General features: G+C 38.1%; 1 protein-coding gene across 1 annotated transcript in view; it reads right to left on the bottom strand.

Moving 5' to 3' along the window:
- LIN7A (lin-7 homolog A, crumbs cell polarity complex component) overlaps positions 1-20,240 on the bottom strand; it is a 173,334-nt gene that overhangs the window by 107,426 nt on the left and 45,668 nt on the right. The window contains exon 2 of the mRNA XM_053585504.1: positions 3,269-3,387. Coding sequence (XP_053441479.1) covers positions 3,269-3,387 — 119 coding nt within the window. The remainder of the gene's footprint in view (positions 1-3,268; positions 3,388-20,240) is intronic.

Below are 20,240 nucleotides of genomic sequence, written 5' to 3'. Positions count from 1 at the left end.
AGACTTCAAATGACACACACTTCAGCCGAGGCAGAGTATGTAAAGTATAACTTATATAAAGTCTCATGTATTTATTTTCCTTTTTACTCTCATTCTCTTTTTCCTTATCAAACGTTTATATGAACAGATATCTAGGCCACCTTTACAGCTCCAGACCCAAGCTTCAGATTTAGATGCCTGCTAGAAATCTCTGCTCAGAATGTGTGAAAAGCATCCACTTATTATGTCCGGAACAGAACCCTTGCATAGCCTTCTCCAAACCTGCCCCACCTCTCATCTTACTGTTATCAGTAATCCAATTCTTCAAACCCAACCTAAGATTCCATTGAATCTTCTCTCTGATTTCACATATATTCATCCAACACATCGGCAATTCCTGATGACTTTACTCTCAAAAAAAAAAAAAAGTCTGGAATCTAACAACTTCCCATTTCTTGCACCACTGCTACCTTTGTCAGAGCTGCTTCATCTCCTCTAACTTGATCCATTCTTGACCTTATTACTGGTCTATTTTGTTTATCCTCTTGTGCCCATACTTATATTCTCAAGATAGCTAGAAAAAATTTTTCAAAAAGTAATCAGGTCAAAAGTCTCCCAGGGATTTCTATCATGCTGGGATTGGAATACAGCTCTCTTACTAAGGGCTGCAAGGCCTTACGTGATCTGCTCTTTAGCTCCCTCTCAGCAGCCTACCTTGCAAATTCCATTGCAGACATACTAGCTCTGGGGGAGTCCGTTGGTGCCTCTGGGGTTTTTGCACTTGTGACTTCCTCTACCTGTGTAACTTCAAGTAGATTTTATTTTCGGAGAAACTACAACTGAACAGAGTCTTCCCCTTCCCATTCTAATGTGCTTTCCTTCTACTTCCTTCCATGTCAGCTTCTGATATTATACGGTATAATTATTTACCCTAAGTTTCTTCCACTGGACTGTAATTTCCATGAAGGTAGAGACTTTGAATTGATCACGAGACATAAACCCAGTGAACAGAGATATACAGAGGATGCCAAAAAAAAAAAAAAAAAGATGTGTATACGCATTTTAAGAAAGGAAAAAAGAACTGTGTTAAAATAGCGTGTCAAATCAGCACATTGCACCCCACAAAAGCATTAATGTACACAGTTATGATTTAATAAAGAATTAAAAAAGTTGTAATACTCAATATGTACTGATACCATATCTCATCTTGTATCTCTTGTAATTACAGCAGCTATAGGCGAAAAGCCTATATGCCTTTGTCCCTGCCATTCTGAGAGTGAGCTAGTAATAAGTCTTATTTGGCACAGTCTGGGAGAAACCAGGGCAGAACTCCATTACTGCCTTTGGCCTGGACACATTGGAGGTAAAAATCCCATGATCAGAAGCCGGCCTAGAGGGCTGGGGGCAAGCAAACATGTCAACAGATTCTTAGGAATCTCCAGGTGGTGGTCTTTTAAGATTAAGTCACTGCCTCCAGATGGCTCGGGGCCTAACAGGGCAGGTGAACAATCAACCCTTTCCCACACAGTGGTTTGTGACTTTATCAAGATGTGGGTAAATGGCTGACGGCATGTTTTTCCATGATTACTATTTTAGATATAATAGAAAATTTAGAAGTATGTATATCAGTTAGATTAACAGTGTGCACGTGCAACACTGGGTATATAAGCTGGAAAGAAATGAAGAACTTTGCTACTCGCCATCATAGAGCTTGTAGCCACTCTTGGTTCTATACTATTTCAATTGCAGGTCTATACTCTGCGTCACCGATCACACATAAGGGACTTCACGTAACAAGCAGCATGCGCATTTTTGGTACCCTCTGTGTGTGTCTGATGTGTCTTATCCTTTAGGTAGTTTTGTAGAAAGCAGAATGCTAAAACATGGGAGAGATGTCAGGACCTCTAAAAGATAGAAACTGGCCATCAGATCTCTGGGGATCAGTGCTCTGTGAAGGAAGAAAAGAGTGTCTGGGAAATTTAGCCTTGGTCTACACAGTGACTACAGGAGTGAAAACTGCACCAGTAGGGCACTCAGGGGGGGTTTAGATACATTATACTTTCCCAGTGGGTGGATGCCAGTAAACAGATAATTCATATACTTTGAGAAATTTCCTTTCAGCCTTTGATCAAATTCATAGGTTAAAACTTGAAGATAACTATTACTGTTATTTACTTAGCCTGTGTTCAATATTAACAAGATGAAATGGTTAGCAGCTTCTTTAGGGAAATATTTGGCACACAACAGTACAGGTCAAATCCCAAAGAATGCCAAATTTTGACAGCAAAGCACAGGCACCAGTTGAAATCTATACTGAGAAAGGTTCTGTGTGTCTCTAGTCTTTTCTACCTACTGATTATTTATAAACCAGCATTGTTGAGGCAAGAGAACGTGCATTAGCCACATGTGGAGTTACAAAGAAGAAAGGAGGGTGATGCAAAGAGTTATTGAGAGGTGTGCATCTAATGCTACAGCTAACTCTCCAGGCAGTCCTTGGCTTCAATTGGCTTTGGAGAGGATGACAGCATGGAATTCATCCCTGGGGACATTAATTCCAGATTTATAGACTCTAGAACTCTAACAAATAAATTATCAGGTGGTACCTGGTGATGGGGAAGAGGTAATGGGTTACTGAATAAAACAATATAGTTTATATATCTCAAGTGGATTCTCTTACAACCAATTAAATTCATCAGCTGAATAGTCAATTGTATCATAAGTCACTGAAAAATTCATTTCAACACACTTGTTTCACCTTAGTCTTCTTGAAAGGATTAGTTAAGAAAACATTACAAAGATCTGATAGAAAGCCACACTAGACTTTTTGGTGATTTCCCATTACTGCATTAGACAATAGTGTCTGAATAACTACAACTTTAGTCAGTAGAAGGTTACCCTTTCAGATTTATTTGTGAAAGATTTATTTGAATGTTCTTGTAAGGCATGCTCAAACCCTATTAATAAAAACTATTTCTACTTGAATTTCCAGGTGATTTCATGTAACTAGTAAAATGTTTAGATTACATGCAAAAGTCACCTGCTCAGGCAGTCCCTTCACTGGTACCAGAAGATCAGTACTTGGTATTTTATGAATGTATAAATCTTGGCTATATCTAATTTAAGAATGTAGAACACTTAATTATATTTTATCATCTGTCCAAGGTGCTAAAAACAGAAAATTAAGATGTAGTTCCAATCTTAACTTTTTCAGCTGTTTGTGTAAAAAAGACATCTTTTCTATTCAGAAGACACATGGCTGAATTTAGTTATTAAAATCTTAGCATCGTACCTCTCGAATAGCTGTGCAGAACTCACTCTGAAGCACTTTTTTGAGGGATTGTAGCTTGTGCACTGGTACTTCTCCAGATTCCTGTAGTTTTTCCAGTAATTCAATTGCTCTTGCAACATCTAAATAAAAAAAAAATGGAGAAATCTAGAATAAATTGTACCTCATCAGCAAAGTACTACACATGATATTATTACAGCTAAATGGCAACATTGGAAAGAAAGTGGAATTAATTGCAAAATCAGAATTTATAATTCACAGCTTATGGATCTTATCTTTTGATAAAAGGTCATTCTGATCTCTTCCATAAATTTGTTACATTAATTAATACACTTTCTCTGATGGTATTTTTTGTAGGTTATATTTCTGCCATACAAATCAGACAATGGGAAAGTGCAGCCAAAGTTGAAACCATTGCTCTAGGTGGCAGGGGTGTTTATAAAGCTCCTCCATGATGCTTGTGTCCAGCCAGGGATGAGAACCACTGCTACAGGTTATTAGTTCTAACATATGAATGTGTGTAAGAATTCAGATGCTGCTGCTTCCTATAATCGCCTGGTATCAACCATAATCAACCCCAGGGTACTCTCGGATATAATCACTGACAGTGAGTGCTTGGCCTGCATCTCCTTCAAGCTGTTGCAGACAAAGTTCCAAAGACAGCATAAAACTTTCATGCTCTGAGCACTGGAGAAAAAGGATTTGGTTATAACCTAACAAATGCAAGGGTACCCACTTTCCCAGAATTATTTCCGGGTTTATGTGTGAGGGTGGTGACTTCACATACCATAATAGCACTGCTGGCAAGTCTATCTTCAGGGAGAAATTTGAAGATGAGAACTTCATCCAGACGCATAAGGGTCTGGGCATCGTGGCAAATGCTGGACCCAACACGAATGGTTCCCAGTTTTTCCTCTGCACTGCCAAGACCAAGAGGTTGATGGCAAACATGTGGTCTTTGGCAAGGTTAAAGATGGCAAGTATTGTGGGAGCCATGGAGCACTTTGGGTCCAAGAATGGCAGGACCAGCAAGAGGGTCACCCTTACTGACTGTGGACAACTGTAATAAATATGACTTCATGTTTTGTTTCAACCGCCAAACCATTCCCTCTGTAGCTTAGCTTTAGGAGGGTGCCTCCACCCCATTTGCTCACAATATCCTTAATCTTTGGCCTCTCACTGCAGTTCTCTGGGTTCCACATTTGCCTTATTCCTATCCATGTCTAGCTGTATTGCAGAGTTAAGTTTATGATTATGAAATAAAAACTAAATAATAAAAAAAGTCCCCTTTGCTTATTTTTGTTGTTGTTGCAATTGCCATGGAAGTCGTCTTCATAAAGTCTTTCCCCAGGCAAATATCTTAACTGAGAAGCTTCTGAGAGACATCTAAGGAGACAACAGCCAAAGCAAATAGACAACACAATGGGAAAGGATATCTGCATATTTTGAATCAGGCAAAAGCTTGATTACTAGGATCTATAGAGAAATCAAATTAATCCACATGAAAAAAGCCAACAATCCCATATATCAATGGGCAAGAGACATGAATAGAACCTTCTCTAAAGAAGACAGACGAATGGCTAACAAACATATGAAAAAATGCTTATCACCTCTAATTATTAGAGAATGCAAATCAAAATCACCCTGAGATATCATCTAATCCCAGAGAGAATGGCCCACATCACGAAATCTCAAAACTACAGATGCTGGCATGGATGTGGAGAGAAGGGAACACTTTTACACTGCTGGTGGGACTGGAAACTAATACAACCTTTTTAGAAGGAAGTATAGAGAACCCTCAAAGCACTCAAGCTAGACCTCCCATTTGATCCTGCAATCCCATTACTGGGCATCTACCCAAAAGAAAAAAAATCCTTTTATCATAAGGACAGCTCAATTTACAATCGCCAAAATGCAGAAACAGCCCAAATGCCCATCAACTCAGGAATGGATTAACAAGCTGTGGTATATGTACACCATAGACTACTATTCAGTAATTAAAAAAGATGGAGACTTTACATCCTTTGTATTAACCTGGATGGAAGTGGAAGACATTATTCTTAGTAAAGCATCACAAGAATGGAGAAGCATGAAGCCTATTTATTCAATTTTGATGTGAGGACAATTAATGACTTAGTACATTGTAGGGGGTGGGGGAAGGCAAGAGCAGAAAGAGAGAAGGAGGGAGGGGGGGAAGGAAGAGAAGAGAGAGGGAAGGAGAGAGGGGGCGTGGGGTCTTGGTGTGTGCCACATCTTTGGGGGGCAAGACACGATTATAAGAGGGACTTTACCTAACAAATGTAATCAGTGTAACCTGGTTTCTTGTACCCTCAGTGAATCCCCAACAATAAAATAAATAAATAAAATAAAATAAAATACGAACGTACATAAGAATTCACATGAAAGGGCTTGTTGAAATTCAGACCCTAATCCTCACCCTCATTTGAGAGATGCTGATTTGGAGAGGGAGGGTACAGCCCAGGAACCTGACTTTTACACAAATGTTCTGCAGCTGCTGTGGTGCCTCAGGAGAGAAAAGAGTGAACAGAATGATCTTTTAGGTTTCCTTCATCTCCAGAACTCCAGAGAGAGTTGCGTTCTCTCTTATTCTTTGATACAGTAAGTGGATACTGAATAGGATTCTTCCAGGAGTCTCAGAATTATTAATAAAAGCCCACACATGACAGCAATTAGGGTTAAGTCCCACTCCCACTCTAAATTGATAGTCCCTTCCAAAGGTTGCTCATTAGCATAGCTGTGAAGTTTAAGCCAGCCTAGGACACCAGAGCAACTGAACTGAAATCTCTAAAAGTGGGATCCACTCATGAAGCCTTTTGGGGAGGGAAGGAGAGGTTGTTTTTTTCCTTTTTTTTTTTTTAGTTTCCGAATGATTCCTAAGAATTTAAAGCTAAAAGATAAAATATTTTTCAAAAAAGAACCATCAAGGAAACCAGACACACCTCCATTAAGACTTATAAAAGCTTGGCTGACCTGTTACATTACACCATAGGCCTTTTCCTGTTCTTATAAGAGGGAACTGGGAGAGGAGAGACAATCTGGGATTCGTGAAGTTATTAATCTGAGAGACAGTCATGAGTCTTCTGCTTCTATTCCAACAGAAGTAGTCATAGCGACTGGGAGTGCCTGAAAGAAGGGCGAGCCGCCCCTCCCTCCTGGTTGCAGACATAATGGACTTGGACATCTGCCTGCCCTCCATGCCTGTCTGAGCAGACAAAAAAACTGAAAAGCGGTGCCCACTGGAGCCTGAACCATCTGGCTGGTGCCCACCCAAGGGAGTCCAGCAGTGTGAGGCCAGGTAGTCACTGCAGGTGGTCAAAGCCAGAGGAAACCTGGCAACCAAAAGCTGGAGAGAACACGTCCCTGGAGCCCAGGCCCTGCTGTTGTGGAGATGAAGAGGTGGTGGGGAGCGATCAATGGATCTACGACTGGAATGCTGATTCCCTTCAGCTCTGTAAAAGGATCAGAAACCCATAAGGAAGGCCAAGAAGCAAAAGAAGACTCTGAGTCAGCAGAATACTTACTCTTTTTTTTTTTTTTTTTTTTACTCAACATAGTCAAGATTTATTTTTTTTTTTGCGCTCACTCATTATTTATGGATTAAGTGAATAAATTAACAAATCATTGACTAGTTGACATATTTACAGAAAACTACTTTTATATTTCTTTTTTTTTTTTTTTTTTTTATATTGTTGGGGATTCATTGAGGGTACAATAAGCCAGGTTACACTGATTGCAATTGTTAGGTAAAGTCCCTCTTGCAATCATGTCTTGCCCCCATAAAGTGTGACACACACTAAGGACCCACCCTCCTCCCTCCATCCCTCTTTCTGCTTCCCCCCCCCATAACCTTAATTGTCATTAATTGTCCTCATATCAAGATTGAGTACATAGGATTCATGCTTCTCCATTTTTGTGATGCTTTACTAAGAATAATGTCTTCCACTTCCATCCAGGTTAATACGAAGGATGTAAAGTCTCCATTTTTTTAATGGCTGAATAGTATTCCATGGTATACATATACCACAGCTTGTTAATCCATTCCTGGGTTGGTGGGCATTTAGGCCGTTTCCACATTTTGGCAATTGTAAATTGAGCTGCAATAAACAGTCTAGTACAAGTGTCCTTATGATAAAAGGATTTTTTTCCTTCTGGGTAGATGCCCAGTAATGGGATTGCAGGATCAAATGGGAGGTCTAGCTTGAGTGCTTTGAGGTTTCTCCATACTTCCTTCCAGAAAGGTTGTACTAGTTTGCAGTCCCACCAGCAGTGTAAAAGTGTTCCCTTCTCTCCACATCCACGCCAGCATCTGCAGTTTTGAGAGTTTGTGATGTGGGCCATTCTCACTGGGGTTAGATGATATCTCAGGGTTGTTTTGATTTGCAATTCTCTAATATATAGAGATGATGATGGCAGTATTTTATTTGTAAGAGTCCTCTTAAGGCTCCCTCCCTGGGCTCACTGTATGGGGCTGCTGCACCACATCTGACCACTAACATAGAAGTTTGGCTTTACTAGTGCAGCTCAGAAGAGGAGGAGCATTAGGTAGGAACTGGGGAGGCTGATAGACCAGCACAGTGAAAGCAAGATGACGTCGGAAGTTTTTTCCTGAAACCAACTCCTTTTGTCTGTCAATTCTAATTAATACCTCCCTCCCATGACATAACAAAAAACTTTCCCACTTACTCTCCCTCACACCCCTGATCCATTGATACCTACTTCTAAAAGCAATAACAATAAACTTTTTGCTGAACATCCAAAAAGTGGAGGTTATTTGTATACTAAAGAGCTTTACATTTTTTAACCCATTTTATCCTTACAAAAAGCCTTATAAGGCAGCAAATAGCAACATTTTCTAAATGAAGACAATTGAGGCTTAGAGAGACTTTATGTAAATCACTAACGTAGGAAATCTGATTCTAAACTCTGTACCTATTATTTTTTATTTCAATCACAGCTTTACTATTTTAGAAGTTTTTTTTTTTTTTTTTTTTTTTTGTAGAGACAGAGTCTCACTGTACCGCCCTCGGGTAGAGTGCCGTGGCGTCACACGGCTCACAGCAACCTCTAACTCTTGGGCTTACGCGATTCTCTTGCCTCAGCCTCCGGAGCAGCTGGGACTACAGGCACCCGCCACAACGCCCGGCTATTTTTTGGTTGCAGTTTGGCCGGGGCTGGGTTTGAACCCGCCACCCTCGGCATATGGGGCTGGCGCCCTACTCACTGAGCCACAGGCGCCGCCCCATATTTTAGAAGTTTTTTCTTTCACATTCTGTACTTTTTTTTTCCTTTTCTTTTTTTATTGTTTGGTATTCATTGAGGGTACAAAAAATTAGGGTATACCGATTGCATTTATTAGATAAAATCCCTCTTAAACTTAGGTACCACCCCCAAGAGGTGTGTACACCATGACCCCCATCCATTCAGTTCTTTAATAACTCTGTACTCTGCAGGTTTTCTTGATTGGAGGCTAAGCTCTTAATCTTTCCTCCCTCAATAAGATTAACCCTTATTCTATTTACCAGTATACCTCCTTCAGGTAGGATTCACTGATCATCAGATTCACCTGGAGAGCCTTTAATGCTAGAATGGAGTGGTTCTCAGCCTTCGTAGCCCATTGGAATGACCTAGATCACTAAAAATACAGATGTCTGGGTCCTATCTATTGACACACACTTGTATTTCTGATTCACAGGCATGGGGTCTGACCTGGGCATCAGGGTCTTCCGAGCTCCCTGTTTGAGAATCACTGGGGATTCTAACAACAACGTTATTTCTAATACTCTACTTGCTCACACATACAATGTCACTGTTCTGAACATTTAATTTCTTTTAAGAGCACTATTAGTATCCCTGTTTTATAAAATTACTTCTTTGAGGAATGAGCTTGTAAGTACTAGAGTTAGAATTTCAATCCAGGCTTGCAATCGCAAAACAAACACCAATTTCTTTTCTTTCACAATTTCACAGATAGAAGATCCACTCTTACCATTGATTTTAGCAATCTCAGCATATGATTTTTTTTTCCCCCTTTCAAGTCGAGAACTTTCACCCTTTCACTTAGGAAGCAATTTTTAGCTTCTCTTGGGTGTGTCTGAGTTGCCACCGTCACCAAGCAAGCCACTGTGATACTGGGACAGATGGTCAAACTGACAATTGAGAGGGCTCCTAAAGTGACTGACGGGTGTGTAGAGTGTACGTACGGCAGGAACACCCTGGACAAAAGAATGGTGCACATCTCAGGCAGGATGGAGCAGGATGGTGAGAGATGTCATCATGCTACAGAATGGCATGCGATTTAAAACTTACAAATTGTTTATTTATGAAGTTTTCCATGCAATATTTTCAGCCTGAAGCTAACTTTGGGTGACTGAGACTTGGGAAAGAGAAACTGCGGAAAACAAAACCACCAATAAGGGGGGATTAAGAATTGAAACTTAAAAAAAAAAAAAAGAAAGAAATATAAGCAAGAAGCCTGAGAGGAACCTTAAAACCTGCTTCTTATACCGGTGCAGTCATCTCAGATGGTTTTGATGCAGGGAGCAGTTAAAAAGTGCACTCTCCAGGTTACTGAGTGTTTAATATACAATCTAAGCGAGTTAATGGCTATCTTTTACTCAGTGCTCACTCGCCTCACTTCCATCAACTTCTAAAATCCTCACTAGTCGAAAGTTTAAAGGCCAATTATTTCTATTGCACAGTAAAAAAAAAAAAAAAAGGAATAAAGCAGAAAAAAGAAAACCCCAATGCTCAAAAAATGAATCACCTGGTGTAAATTTATGCAGCTGACAAACGTGTGAGACCAAAATTAAAAACTAGCTATGTTGGGCACCAGTGTCCATGCTCTTATTTGTTCTTCTGCCCTGCCACAGAAAATGGAATAAAAGCAAAACAATAGCGGTACAACAAACTTATTTTTTAAATACAGGCAACATGGACCATTGTGAGCTTGAGCAAATAGGCATACACTGCCCAAGGCCTCAGATTGCATTACAGGATAATGAATGTGTTTAGTGGCAACACCAGATCATAGAAAATGATCAAATCATCATTGATTGCCTAATGATAGTAAAGTGACACATTCTGAAAAGACTTCCTTTAAAATAGGTAAAACATTATAAACAAAACAAAAACAAAATCTGGCAACTAAGAGGAATAAGCTTACAGTGATCTGGAATAGTTCAATTATCATCTTCTCATTCTTTAATGATGAGTCTTGATGAACTTGATTGACATTTAGACTGTGGAATTTGACCCTTGACTCATCTGAGGCTGGAACTTGGATGGAGATGGAGTTGGGTCATGTTGAGCTATTACCTACAAATTCCACAAAAGGTACTGAGCGCGCTAGCTGACAATATCAATTATCTACCCCAAAGCCGCCCAAACCCTATTATCCTTTGGCTTCTTCTAACTATAAGAGCTACTATAACATACTTCTCTTTGTAGACTCTGCTGTAATTTTAACGATTTGTTAAGTGTGACATCACTGGGTATGCCTTCCAGGAAGGCCATTGAAATGGACAAACTGCTGGTACAAATCTTCAACCTTTTGGTTTTTGTACCCTTCCACTTTTCCTCTACTTTCGACAGTGCCTAAGGCAAAACAATCGTTTTGTGACCATGAGGATGACTGTCACTTGCTAAGGAGGGTAGAGAAGGAAGAAGGATGGGACCTCGCTCTTACTGGTGTCACTGAGCTGCTGTATTAGCCCTGAACTGCCCAACCCCATGATTATTGTCTGTGGGGAAAATGCATGCTTTGCTGATTGCTTTTCTTTGCTTTCAACTAAATGAGGGCTAGCTGACAAAAAAACATGGAAGGCACTTTTTACTAGAGAAACTGGAGTAATGTATGGTGGTTTTTTGATGAAGGTAGTCATGAAAAACCTCTTTGGGAAGGTGATATTCGGACTGAGGCTTCAGAGTTAAGAAGGAGCCAGCCATATGAAAATCCAAAGAAGGGACATGCGGACAGCAAGGGCAAAGACACAAAAGTGACGTGAGCAGGCCCTACGTGTTAGAAGTTTACAAAATACGTGTCAGTGGAACACTGTAACTAAGGCAAAAAGCAATTACAGTGGTGTGTTTGCAAATGATTAAAAACTAGCTCTCTAAAACAGACAAAGACCCAAACAGAAAGACAAAAAAAGAGCCTGGTTTCTAGCATTTACTGATTTCTGTGCTGGAAATACCCCTACCATTACCAGTTTCAAGCCACCAATATGGAAACAGCAGCTTGCAAAACTCTGAAATATTTAACAATCAGCTCTCCTAACCCAACAACCACACTGCTGGATAGGAGAGAAGTGTGAGAGGTAAAGAGGGGTCAGGTTTTCTACAAAGATTTTATAAGAGGTTTAGTACAATTACTATAGAAAATATATGGAGAGTATTCAGCGAGGAATGACACAATCGGATTCACATTTTATAAACATTACTATGAACACTGTTTGGAACATTAAGTACAATCAACCAGTGATGTATATAAGAAACGAGTTAGGAAGAAGGCTATTAAGGTGGTTTTGGCAAAAGATGTCAGAATCTTAGATTGGCTCCGTGGTAGCTGGATGGCAAGACGTGATTGGAAAGGTTTGAAGTGTAGGTGTATAGAAGAAGAATCACAGGTGTATGATGAGAGTGTCCACAGAATGCCTGTTAGGCAGAAAAGGATGTGCTAGTGAGCACAGTGACAGACCTTAGCTGTGCTTCATAATGAGCGGTGGCCGCTGCCTCACATATAAGCAGTTGGTATCAAAACATTTAACAAGTACCAAGAATAACAAGATAAAAGAACCCTGAAGACAAAAATTATTTTAAAAGGAAATAATAAGAGAGCAGCATCTGATCCTGTGGTCTTCCTTTCTATATGAAATCCTTCAATTTGGGGTCATAAAAGATGACGTAAAATGTTTCATCCCTGCACCAAGCAGTTGGAAAATATGGGTGTAGACCTGAAAGTCAAAGAGACCTGGGGACTGTAGAATGTGGTTAATACCAACTTTATACAGTTACTGTGAGGTGTAAATAAGAGCATAAGTATCAGAGTGATTTTAACACAAAGTACCTGTCTTATGATCTATAATGAGATCTATATTCTCTTTTCTCCTAACCCTTTATTCCTGAGAGTCCTCACTTCCGGTTCTATTAGTGGCAGTGTTTGAAGAGGAAATATAAACTACATGAAGAGAATTATGCAACTCAAACTTCTTTGATAAAGTGACTTAGGTGTCCTCTTTTTAAAGACATACTCTATACTCGAACAATCAAGGAGAGCTGCTGAAAACAATTATCTCTAGCTGTAGGTCAGTATTTCCTGCACAGTTATTCTAGGGCTCACTATTAAGAGTGCCTTTTAAATAATGTACATGAAATACTGGTTCATTGCTTTATTTCTGATGTATCTAAAAATTATTCCAAGGAATGCTCAGTTTAAAAAGCTAACACTGTACAACACAGTATGTGTACCGACAACAAAATGCCCAATAATACGTTTTACTTCCATTGCTGTACTGAAAAGAAGCTCTGTCAATTCACAGATCACTAATGAGATGTGACAGTCAGCACATCCTACTCATCTGACGTTCATTTCTGTTGTGGTCTGCCAACAACCTGCCACGCTCCTTAAATGCAGACTAATTGGTAAACTCTGAAAATAACTGGCTCAATTTTCAATTTAAATCAGCTAAATATTTAAAATTGCTGTCATTAAAAACTAAATGATCTTTTCTTTGTGGGATTTAAGAGAACATTGAAGTGTATCACAAAATGAAGTTCAACAATATTGGAATTTTTAAATCATGAATTGATATAATGGCAAAATCCTGATCTGGACAGCTCAAGTGTTTGCCAAACCTAGCTAACAATTCATGCTCTCAAATGAAAGCTACAGTTGCTAAAGAGATTCTCTGAAATGAAAGGTACTAATTTCATTTGAAAGTGATTACTTACCCAATAAACAAATCTTTAGGTACACAAAGCTTAAGATACAGATTACTTTGCTAAACAATTGCAGTTACGTGGTAGAAATGAGTAATGTGTTCCCAGTTTCTCTGGGAACTATATTCAGCATTTTGTGCTTCTTTTTCTTCTTTTTTAAAAAAAAATGCATCTAGTTTTCTTCCCCAAGCAGCTAAAATTGAAGCTTGATTCGCCTACTACCACTACCTGAGACCTCAGGAAATCAAAAATTTCATTTTCCTTTGTATGTGAGCTTTCTGTTCTTTCTCTTTATTATATTCAAGGCATCTCCTTTTCTTTTGTATTTTCACCTCACTTTTTAATTTAATTTTGCACCTGTGTCTTCTATCATCCCAGACAACTCTAACCTTATTCACAATCACAGCAAAATTAGCTTATTTCATTTTTTTCTTGTTTGCAAAGAATAATCTGTACTTAAATGTGCAAAAGAAGTTAAAGAATGTACTACCCTCTTATGCCGAATACCAAGGCACCTTTTTCCTCCTAATTTTTGTGTCCAATGTAGAATCATGATGACTGTGGAGACTTAAAAAGTTTTCATTGAATAGAATTGATTTTATTGCATTAAACTTCATTATTATATTTATGTAAGTATTTTTATTCACTAATTAACAATGATAACTGTGCCAAATATTATTTGGCGTGATTTAGATTCCTTATAAATGTGAATTCTGAAAAAATGAGGATTTAATTCCTTCTTTTTATAATGATCAAATTTATTCTTTTACAAATGAAGGAAGTACCAATGAGTGTGTCTAGAAAGTGGATCAGAGATCATGATAACATTCATGAAACTTTTTAGGGAAAACACTTTTTTTAAGCTCTCTGGGAGAGATATTTTAAAGTATATTATCCCACTTATAAAATTTTGTATGCAGATAATTTTTTTCTTAAGTTTTTTTAAATTAATTAATTTATTTTTATTGTTAAATCATAGCTGTGTACATTAGTGCAATCAAGGGGTACAATGTGCTGGTTTCATATACAATCTGAAATATTCTCATCAAACTGTTCAACGTAGCAAAGTATCTCAGGAATGCAAGAAAAAAGTTTTTTGTTTTTTGTTTCTTTTAGAAAATCAGTTAAGTACGTAGGGAGTAAAGATACAGCAATAAAATAAAACTACCATGTAACAAATTAGCAATATAATATACTTAATACTGCACCACTACCTTCTTGACTTCCTTATTTATATTTCATCTATGATCTCAGTTAGAGTATTGATCCAGCCAGATGAAAGAACACCTTTCACAGAGTTTTACATTTAACTTTCACCCAAACTTTATGTATTTTACTTTTCCTTCTATTGCTTCTTATTTTTCAAAAATTAAATAATTACATTATTATTGCCTGTCAACAAAAAAAGGATAGTTGTACTATTTCTCCTGCTTAGTACATAAAAGACAACCTACATTTTATATCAGTAATGATTCCACCTGTGAATAATGTAAAAATTGAGAGTTACTGCTCATAATTATTATCAGCAAATCCCAATTTGATTCTTCAGAGTGCTCAGGAAATTCAAAGAGAAAGACTATCAGGACATTGCTGCACAGACACCCAATCAAGTTGGCTGTTTTCAGAGAGCTTGTTATAAAGAAATTACAAATTCAACTTCTCCTGTCCTCAAATACATCCTGTATTTTTACCTAAACTGACACTTTGATATATTATTCTGCTCTCAAACTACTTAATAATGTTTTCTCTTTTACCTTATCACTACCATATCACACCATCGTCCAATTTCTTAGTTACTCTGGGAACTGTGTAGTGAGGCCAGAGTGGTGCTGAGTCTTTAAGAGATGATTAGAGGGCAAAGTAAAGCTTGGTGTTTGCAGAAATTGTTGTGGTGAACAGTGGATGTATTTTGTTGATAACATGATTACTATTGGGCAATATAAAAGTGATCTAAATTTTCAAGGAAACACCTTAAAATAATGACTTCCTCCTCATTGTGTTAGATTCCCTGGGGAATTCCCCAGGGCTGCTTTCTCAGACTTTCTGTTGATGTTTCTTTTATAAACCAAACTTTGGGAATAGAAAAGGAGGGGAAATATTGTTTAGTAACTTATTGCATTTGTATAGCAAACTAACAGCATTAATGAAGTGGTATTCAGTTATAAGTTTAGTTATATGAAATATTGACTTAATTTTTAAACAGTGTCAAACACTGGAGCCAGATGGCAGACTAGAGATAGCTCCTTCGCAGCCCCGCTGTGACACTGGGGAGAAAGGACTCCAGCCACCTCTGGCAGGTGGGCCCTGCCCAGAAACATCTCTTCAGGGGCACAGAGAGGCAGCAGGAGACTCCAGCAGCCCAAGAGGAAGTCAGAAGCAGTGGAGAACCGGAACAAAGGCTTTTGTGTGCAGGCAAAAGCCCACCAGTTCCACAGCAGTGTCCGATTTCACACAGAGAAGGCCTGCTGTGGGTTTTTTTTTTTTTTTTTTTTTTGAACCTGGGCACTTGGTGGAGTTGATGTTGGGAGAGCTTGGGTGAATAAGTGAGTGACCTTGAACAGTGCCCAGGGGCCAGGGACAGCCTTGCACAATCAGCTCTCCCGGTCCTAATGTGAGGCTGTTTCTGGTGTGCCTGATAAGCTGGGCAGCCACCTATGGAGAGACTTAAGCAACTCATGTTTTCCTAGGAAAGGCACTACATGGCCAAGGGACACACAGTTGGGAAAGGTCTATAAAGGCATGTGTATAAAGCAGGCTGAGGAGGGCTTCACAATCCCAAGCCTGCAGGGATTGAGGCAAAGAAATGCAGAAGAGGGAACCAGGTCCCCTCAGCAAGACAGAAGCATCCATCTCCCGTCTCATACAGCTGTATCAGCATGGTGATCGGCATCTCATACCCCAGAAGGTCACCTGTGGCCCAGGCAACATATGGCAAGATCTTTTGCCGTAAGAGGGATTTTTTTTTCCCCCTAAGAGGGAAATTTATCTCATTAGACACCTGTGTCCGAAAAACAGAAAGAGAACATATCAACAATCTAATGAATCATCTTAAAGAAATGGAAAAGGAAGAGCAATCCAATCGCAAACTTTGACAAAGAAAAGAAATAACCAAAATTCAATCAGAAATAAATAAAATTGAAAACAAACAAATCATTCAAAAAAAATTAATGAAATAAAAAGTTGGTTCTCTGAACAGATAAATAAAATTGATAAACCACTGGCCAGATTAACCAGAAATAGAAAAAAAAAACTTTAATAACCTCAACTGGAAATGAAAAGAGAAATATAACAACTGACACCACAGAGATACAAGAAATTATTACTTACTGCCAAAAATGCTATGCCCAGAAATTTGACAATGGGGAGGAAATGGACAAATACCTGAAAACACCACATCTCTCTAGACTTAAACAGGAAGAAATCAATCTCTTGAACAGACTAATGTCAAACACTGAGATTGAAGAAACAATAAAAAAGCTTCTAAAAACAACAAAAAAAGCCTGGCACCAGATGGCTTCACATCAGAATTCTATCAGACCTTCAAATATGAGCTTGTACTGCAGAATCTATTCCAAAACATTTAGAAGGAAGGAACTTTTCCCAGCACATTCTATGAAGCAAACATCACCCTGATTTCAAAACCAGGAAAGGACCCAGCTAAAAAGGAGAACTACAGACCAATTTCACTAATGAATATCGAGGCAAAATACTCAATCAAATCTTAGCTAACAGATTGCAACTACACATTAAAAAATTATACATCATGATCAACTAGGTTTCATCCAAGGGATGCAAGGCTCATTTAACATAGGCAAATCCATAAATGTAATTCACCATTTTGATAGAAGCAAAATGAAGACCATATAATCCTCTCAATAGACACAGAAAAAGCATTTGACAAATATCAGCATCCTTTTCTAACAAGAACACTTCTTAAGCTGACTGACGCTATCTATGGACTCATACCTAACATCATACTGAATGGTATAAAACTGAAAGTTTTTCCACTTAGAACTAGAGCCAGACCAGGATGTGTACTATCACCATTATTATTCAACATTGTGCTGGAAATTCTAGCCCATGTAATCAGGCAAGAAAAGGATATAGTGGGCATCCAAATGGGGGAAGAGGAGGTCAAACTCTCACTCTTTGCTGATGATATGATCTTATACTTAGAAAACCACAGAGACTTACCAAAAAACTCCTGGAAGTGATCAGGAAATACAGTAATGTCTTAAGGTATAAAATCAATGTCCAAAAATCAGTAGCCTTTGTATATGCCAATAACAGCCCAAGCTGAGAAACTAATCAACAGCACAATTCCCTTCACAGTAATTTCAAAGAAAATGAAATACTTAGAAATATACCTAACAAAAGAGGTGAAAGATCTTTACAAAGAATATGATTAGGGTGGTACCTACGGCTCAGTGAGTAGGGCACCGGCCCCATATACGGAGGGTTGTGGGTTCGAACCCAGCCTCCGCCAAACTGCAAAAAAAAATAGCAGGATGTTGTGGCAGGTGCCCGTAGTCCCAGCTACTTGGGACTCTGAGGCAAGAGAATTGCCTAAGCCCAAGAGCTAGAGGTTGCTGTGAGCTGTCTCTAAAAAAAAAAAAAAAAAGAAAGAATATGAGTAATCCTAAGAAAAGAAATATCAGAAGACATTAACGAATGGAAGAACATACCATGCTTTTAGCTGGGAAGAACCAACATTGTTAAAATATCTATTTTACCCAAAGTAATCTACAGATTCAATGCAATCCCCATGAAACATACTTTGAAGAACTGGAAAAACCAGTACTTCGTTTTGCGTGGAACCAGAAAAACCCCTGTATAACTAAGGTGATCCTTAGTAATAAAAAGAAAGCTAGGTGCATCACCCTACCAGACTTCAGGCTATATTACAAATCCACAGTAATCACAACAGCATGGGAGTGTCACAAACAGACACACAGACGTATAGAACAGAATTCATTTCTTTTCTTATTAGGGTATTTTTACTTCATATCATTTCATAGTCTTTCTTAAGAATTTCTATTGTCCTAGAATGTAAATTTCATCGAGATTTTCAGATCTTTTTTCTCTTAATTTACATATTGTACTATATGTTTTTTAAGCCTCTTTGAAATCTCTAGCTATGTTCTATTTCTCATTTCAGTTATTTATTTGTACAAAATTTTATCCAGCATAAAATTTTTATAATTTGATTGGCCTTTCAAAGTTTCTAAAATTAGTTTCATGAAGTATTTTCTGTTCACCACCATTTGTTTACTATTACCTGCTTTTAGCCTTAGTACTTAGGTCTTGATAGTGGTTAGGGGTGTGTACGTTTTAAATGATCCCATGTTTTCCTCAGAGTCCTACTCTAGCCCTATCTTGTTTTTCTTGATACAAAGTAGATCATTTCTTTCTACCATTTAATTTTGATTACTTCTTTAAAGCAAAGGTCATTTAGAATTTTAAAATTTCCAAGGGAATGGTTTCAAAGTGGATTATACTTTTCCTCTTTTTGATTTTGTTAAACATTGGTCAGAGAATAGTAGTTGTGTTATTTCTCATTTGAGATATCAATAATGCTTTTGGAGTCAGGTATGGTAAATTTTTAATAATCAACAGATAGATACAAACATATAATATGTGTGCTCAAGCTTGTCTTAGCCTTTACTTTTATTTACGTGATCTGTCAATCTTTGAGAAAGTGCTTGAATTGCCAGTTTTCCCCATTAACAGTTTTTGCCTCATACACATATTTCAAAGCTCTGGTGGTAGGTACATAAAGTATGCAAATTGGGTGCTCGTAGCCTCTTGGTAACTTTTCTATAAGTTAAATATCACCCTTTACCACTTTTAATTTTGTCTTAAATTCTATTCCATATTTTGTTGCTATTTTAATATAATACCCCTGTATTTTTTTGGTAAACTTTTTCCTAGTATTTTATTTTCCGATTTTTTATTTTCAAACTTTCTCTAGATGACTGTTTCTTTTGTACAGAAGCTCTTTATTTTCTCTGATATTTATTTTTAAAAGCATGACATCAATTTTTTCCCATTAATTTTATTTTCTTGAGGTAAGTATTTTGAGATAATGACCTTCACTTGAGATGATCATCCTCAAAGAGCTGGTAGTATTTTTGCTTTTATTTAACGTATGTACTTACGGATTCAGTTTATTAAATTATACCCTTTCATAATCAAATAGGTATTTCCATTCACCTTTCAGTGTACATTTTCTAATAATAAGAGCCTATCTCCAGGACTAGATGTACTGGCGGCTGAGGAATAGAATGTTTAGCAAGGAAGAATGAAGATAATGGTATGTCACTGGGTGTGGTGGCCCAGTCTCCCCTGACCTTTAAAACTGGAGATGTTGCTTTGCTATGCCTCTTTTCTCATCTTAGTTCTCACTCTAAAATTTGGATGTCCCTTTTCAAAGAGAATTCTGGGGCTAAAGCCATAGGATCTAGGAACAAATGCAAGAATTCCTAAGTGTAGAGAAGTAAAGGATGGATTCACCCAGTGATTTCAATTCAGTTCTTCTTCTTTTTTTTTTTTTTCAATTCAGTTCTTTAAACAATTATCAAATGTTTGAACCAGAACTCTCTCTCTGATATATTTCAGTTTATGGCTTTTCTGCCTTTCGTGGGAGCCTGTACCCTCACCCTTGCACCTGCTATCTCAGGTTTATGCCTTGGGGGTTAGTTTTCCTCAGTTCTGTCTAGGATACCACAGTGATTCTAAAGGAGACAGGAACTACAGAGGGAATTTAAGGGGTTTGAGGACAAGGGATCAGGAGGGAATCTTAAACGTCAGACTGCTTGGGTCAGATCTCAATTCAGCATTTTCAAATTATGTCATTTCAGGGTGTCAGGATGGCCGAGTGGCCTAAGGCGCCAGACTCAAATTATGTCCTGTCAGACAATTCAGCCAACCTGAGTTTCATTTTTAGTCAAACAAAAATCATAATAGAATGTACCTCAGAGTGTTTTCTGGGTGCATGTATGTGTTTTGAAAATTACAT

Source organism: Nycticebus coucang, chromosome 3 (assembly GCF_027406575.1).
Source record: "Nycticebus coucang isolate mNycCou1 chromosome 3, mNycCou1.pri, whole genome shotgun sequence".
Lineage (NCBI taxonomy): Eukaryota > Metazoa > Chordata > Mammalia > Primates > Lorisidae > Nycticebus > Nycticebus coucang.
Note: the sequence above shows the minus strand (reverse complement) of the source record. Positions and strands in the feature narration are given on the sequence as shown.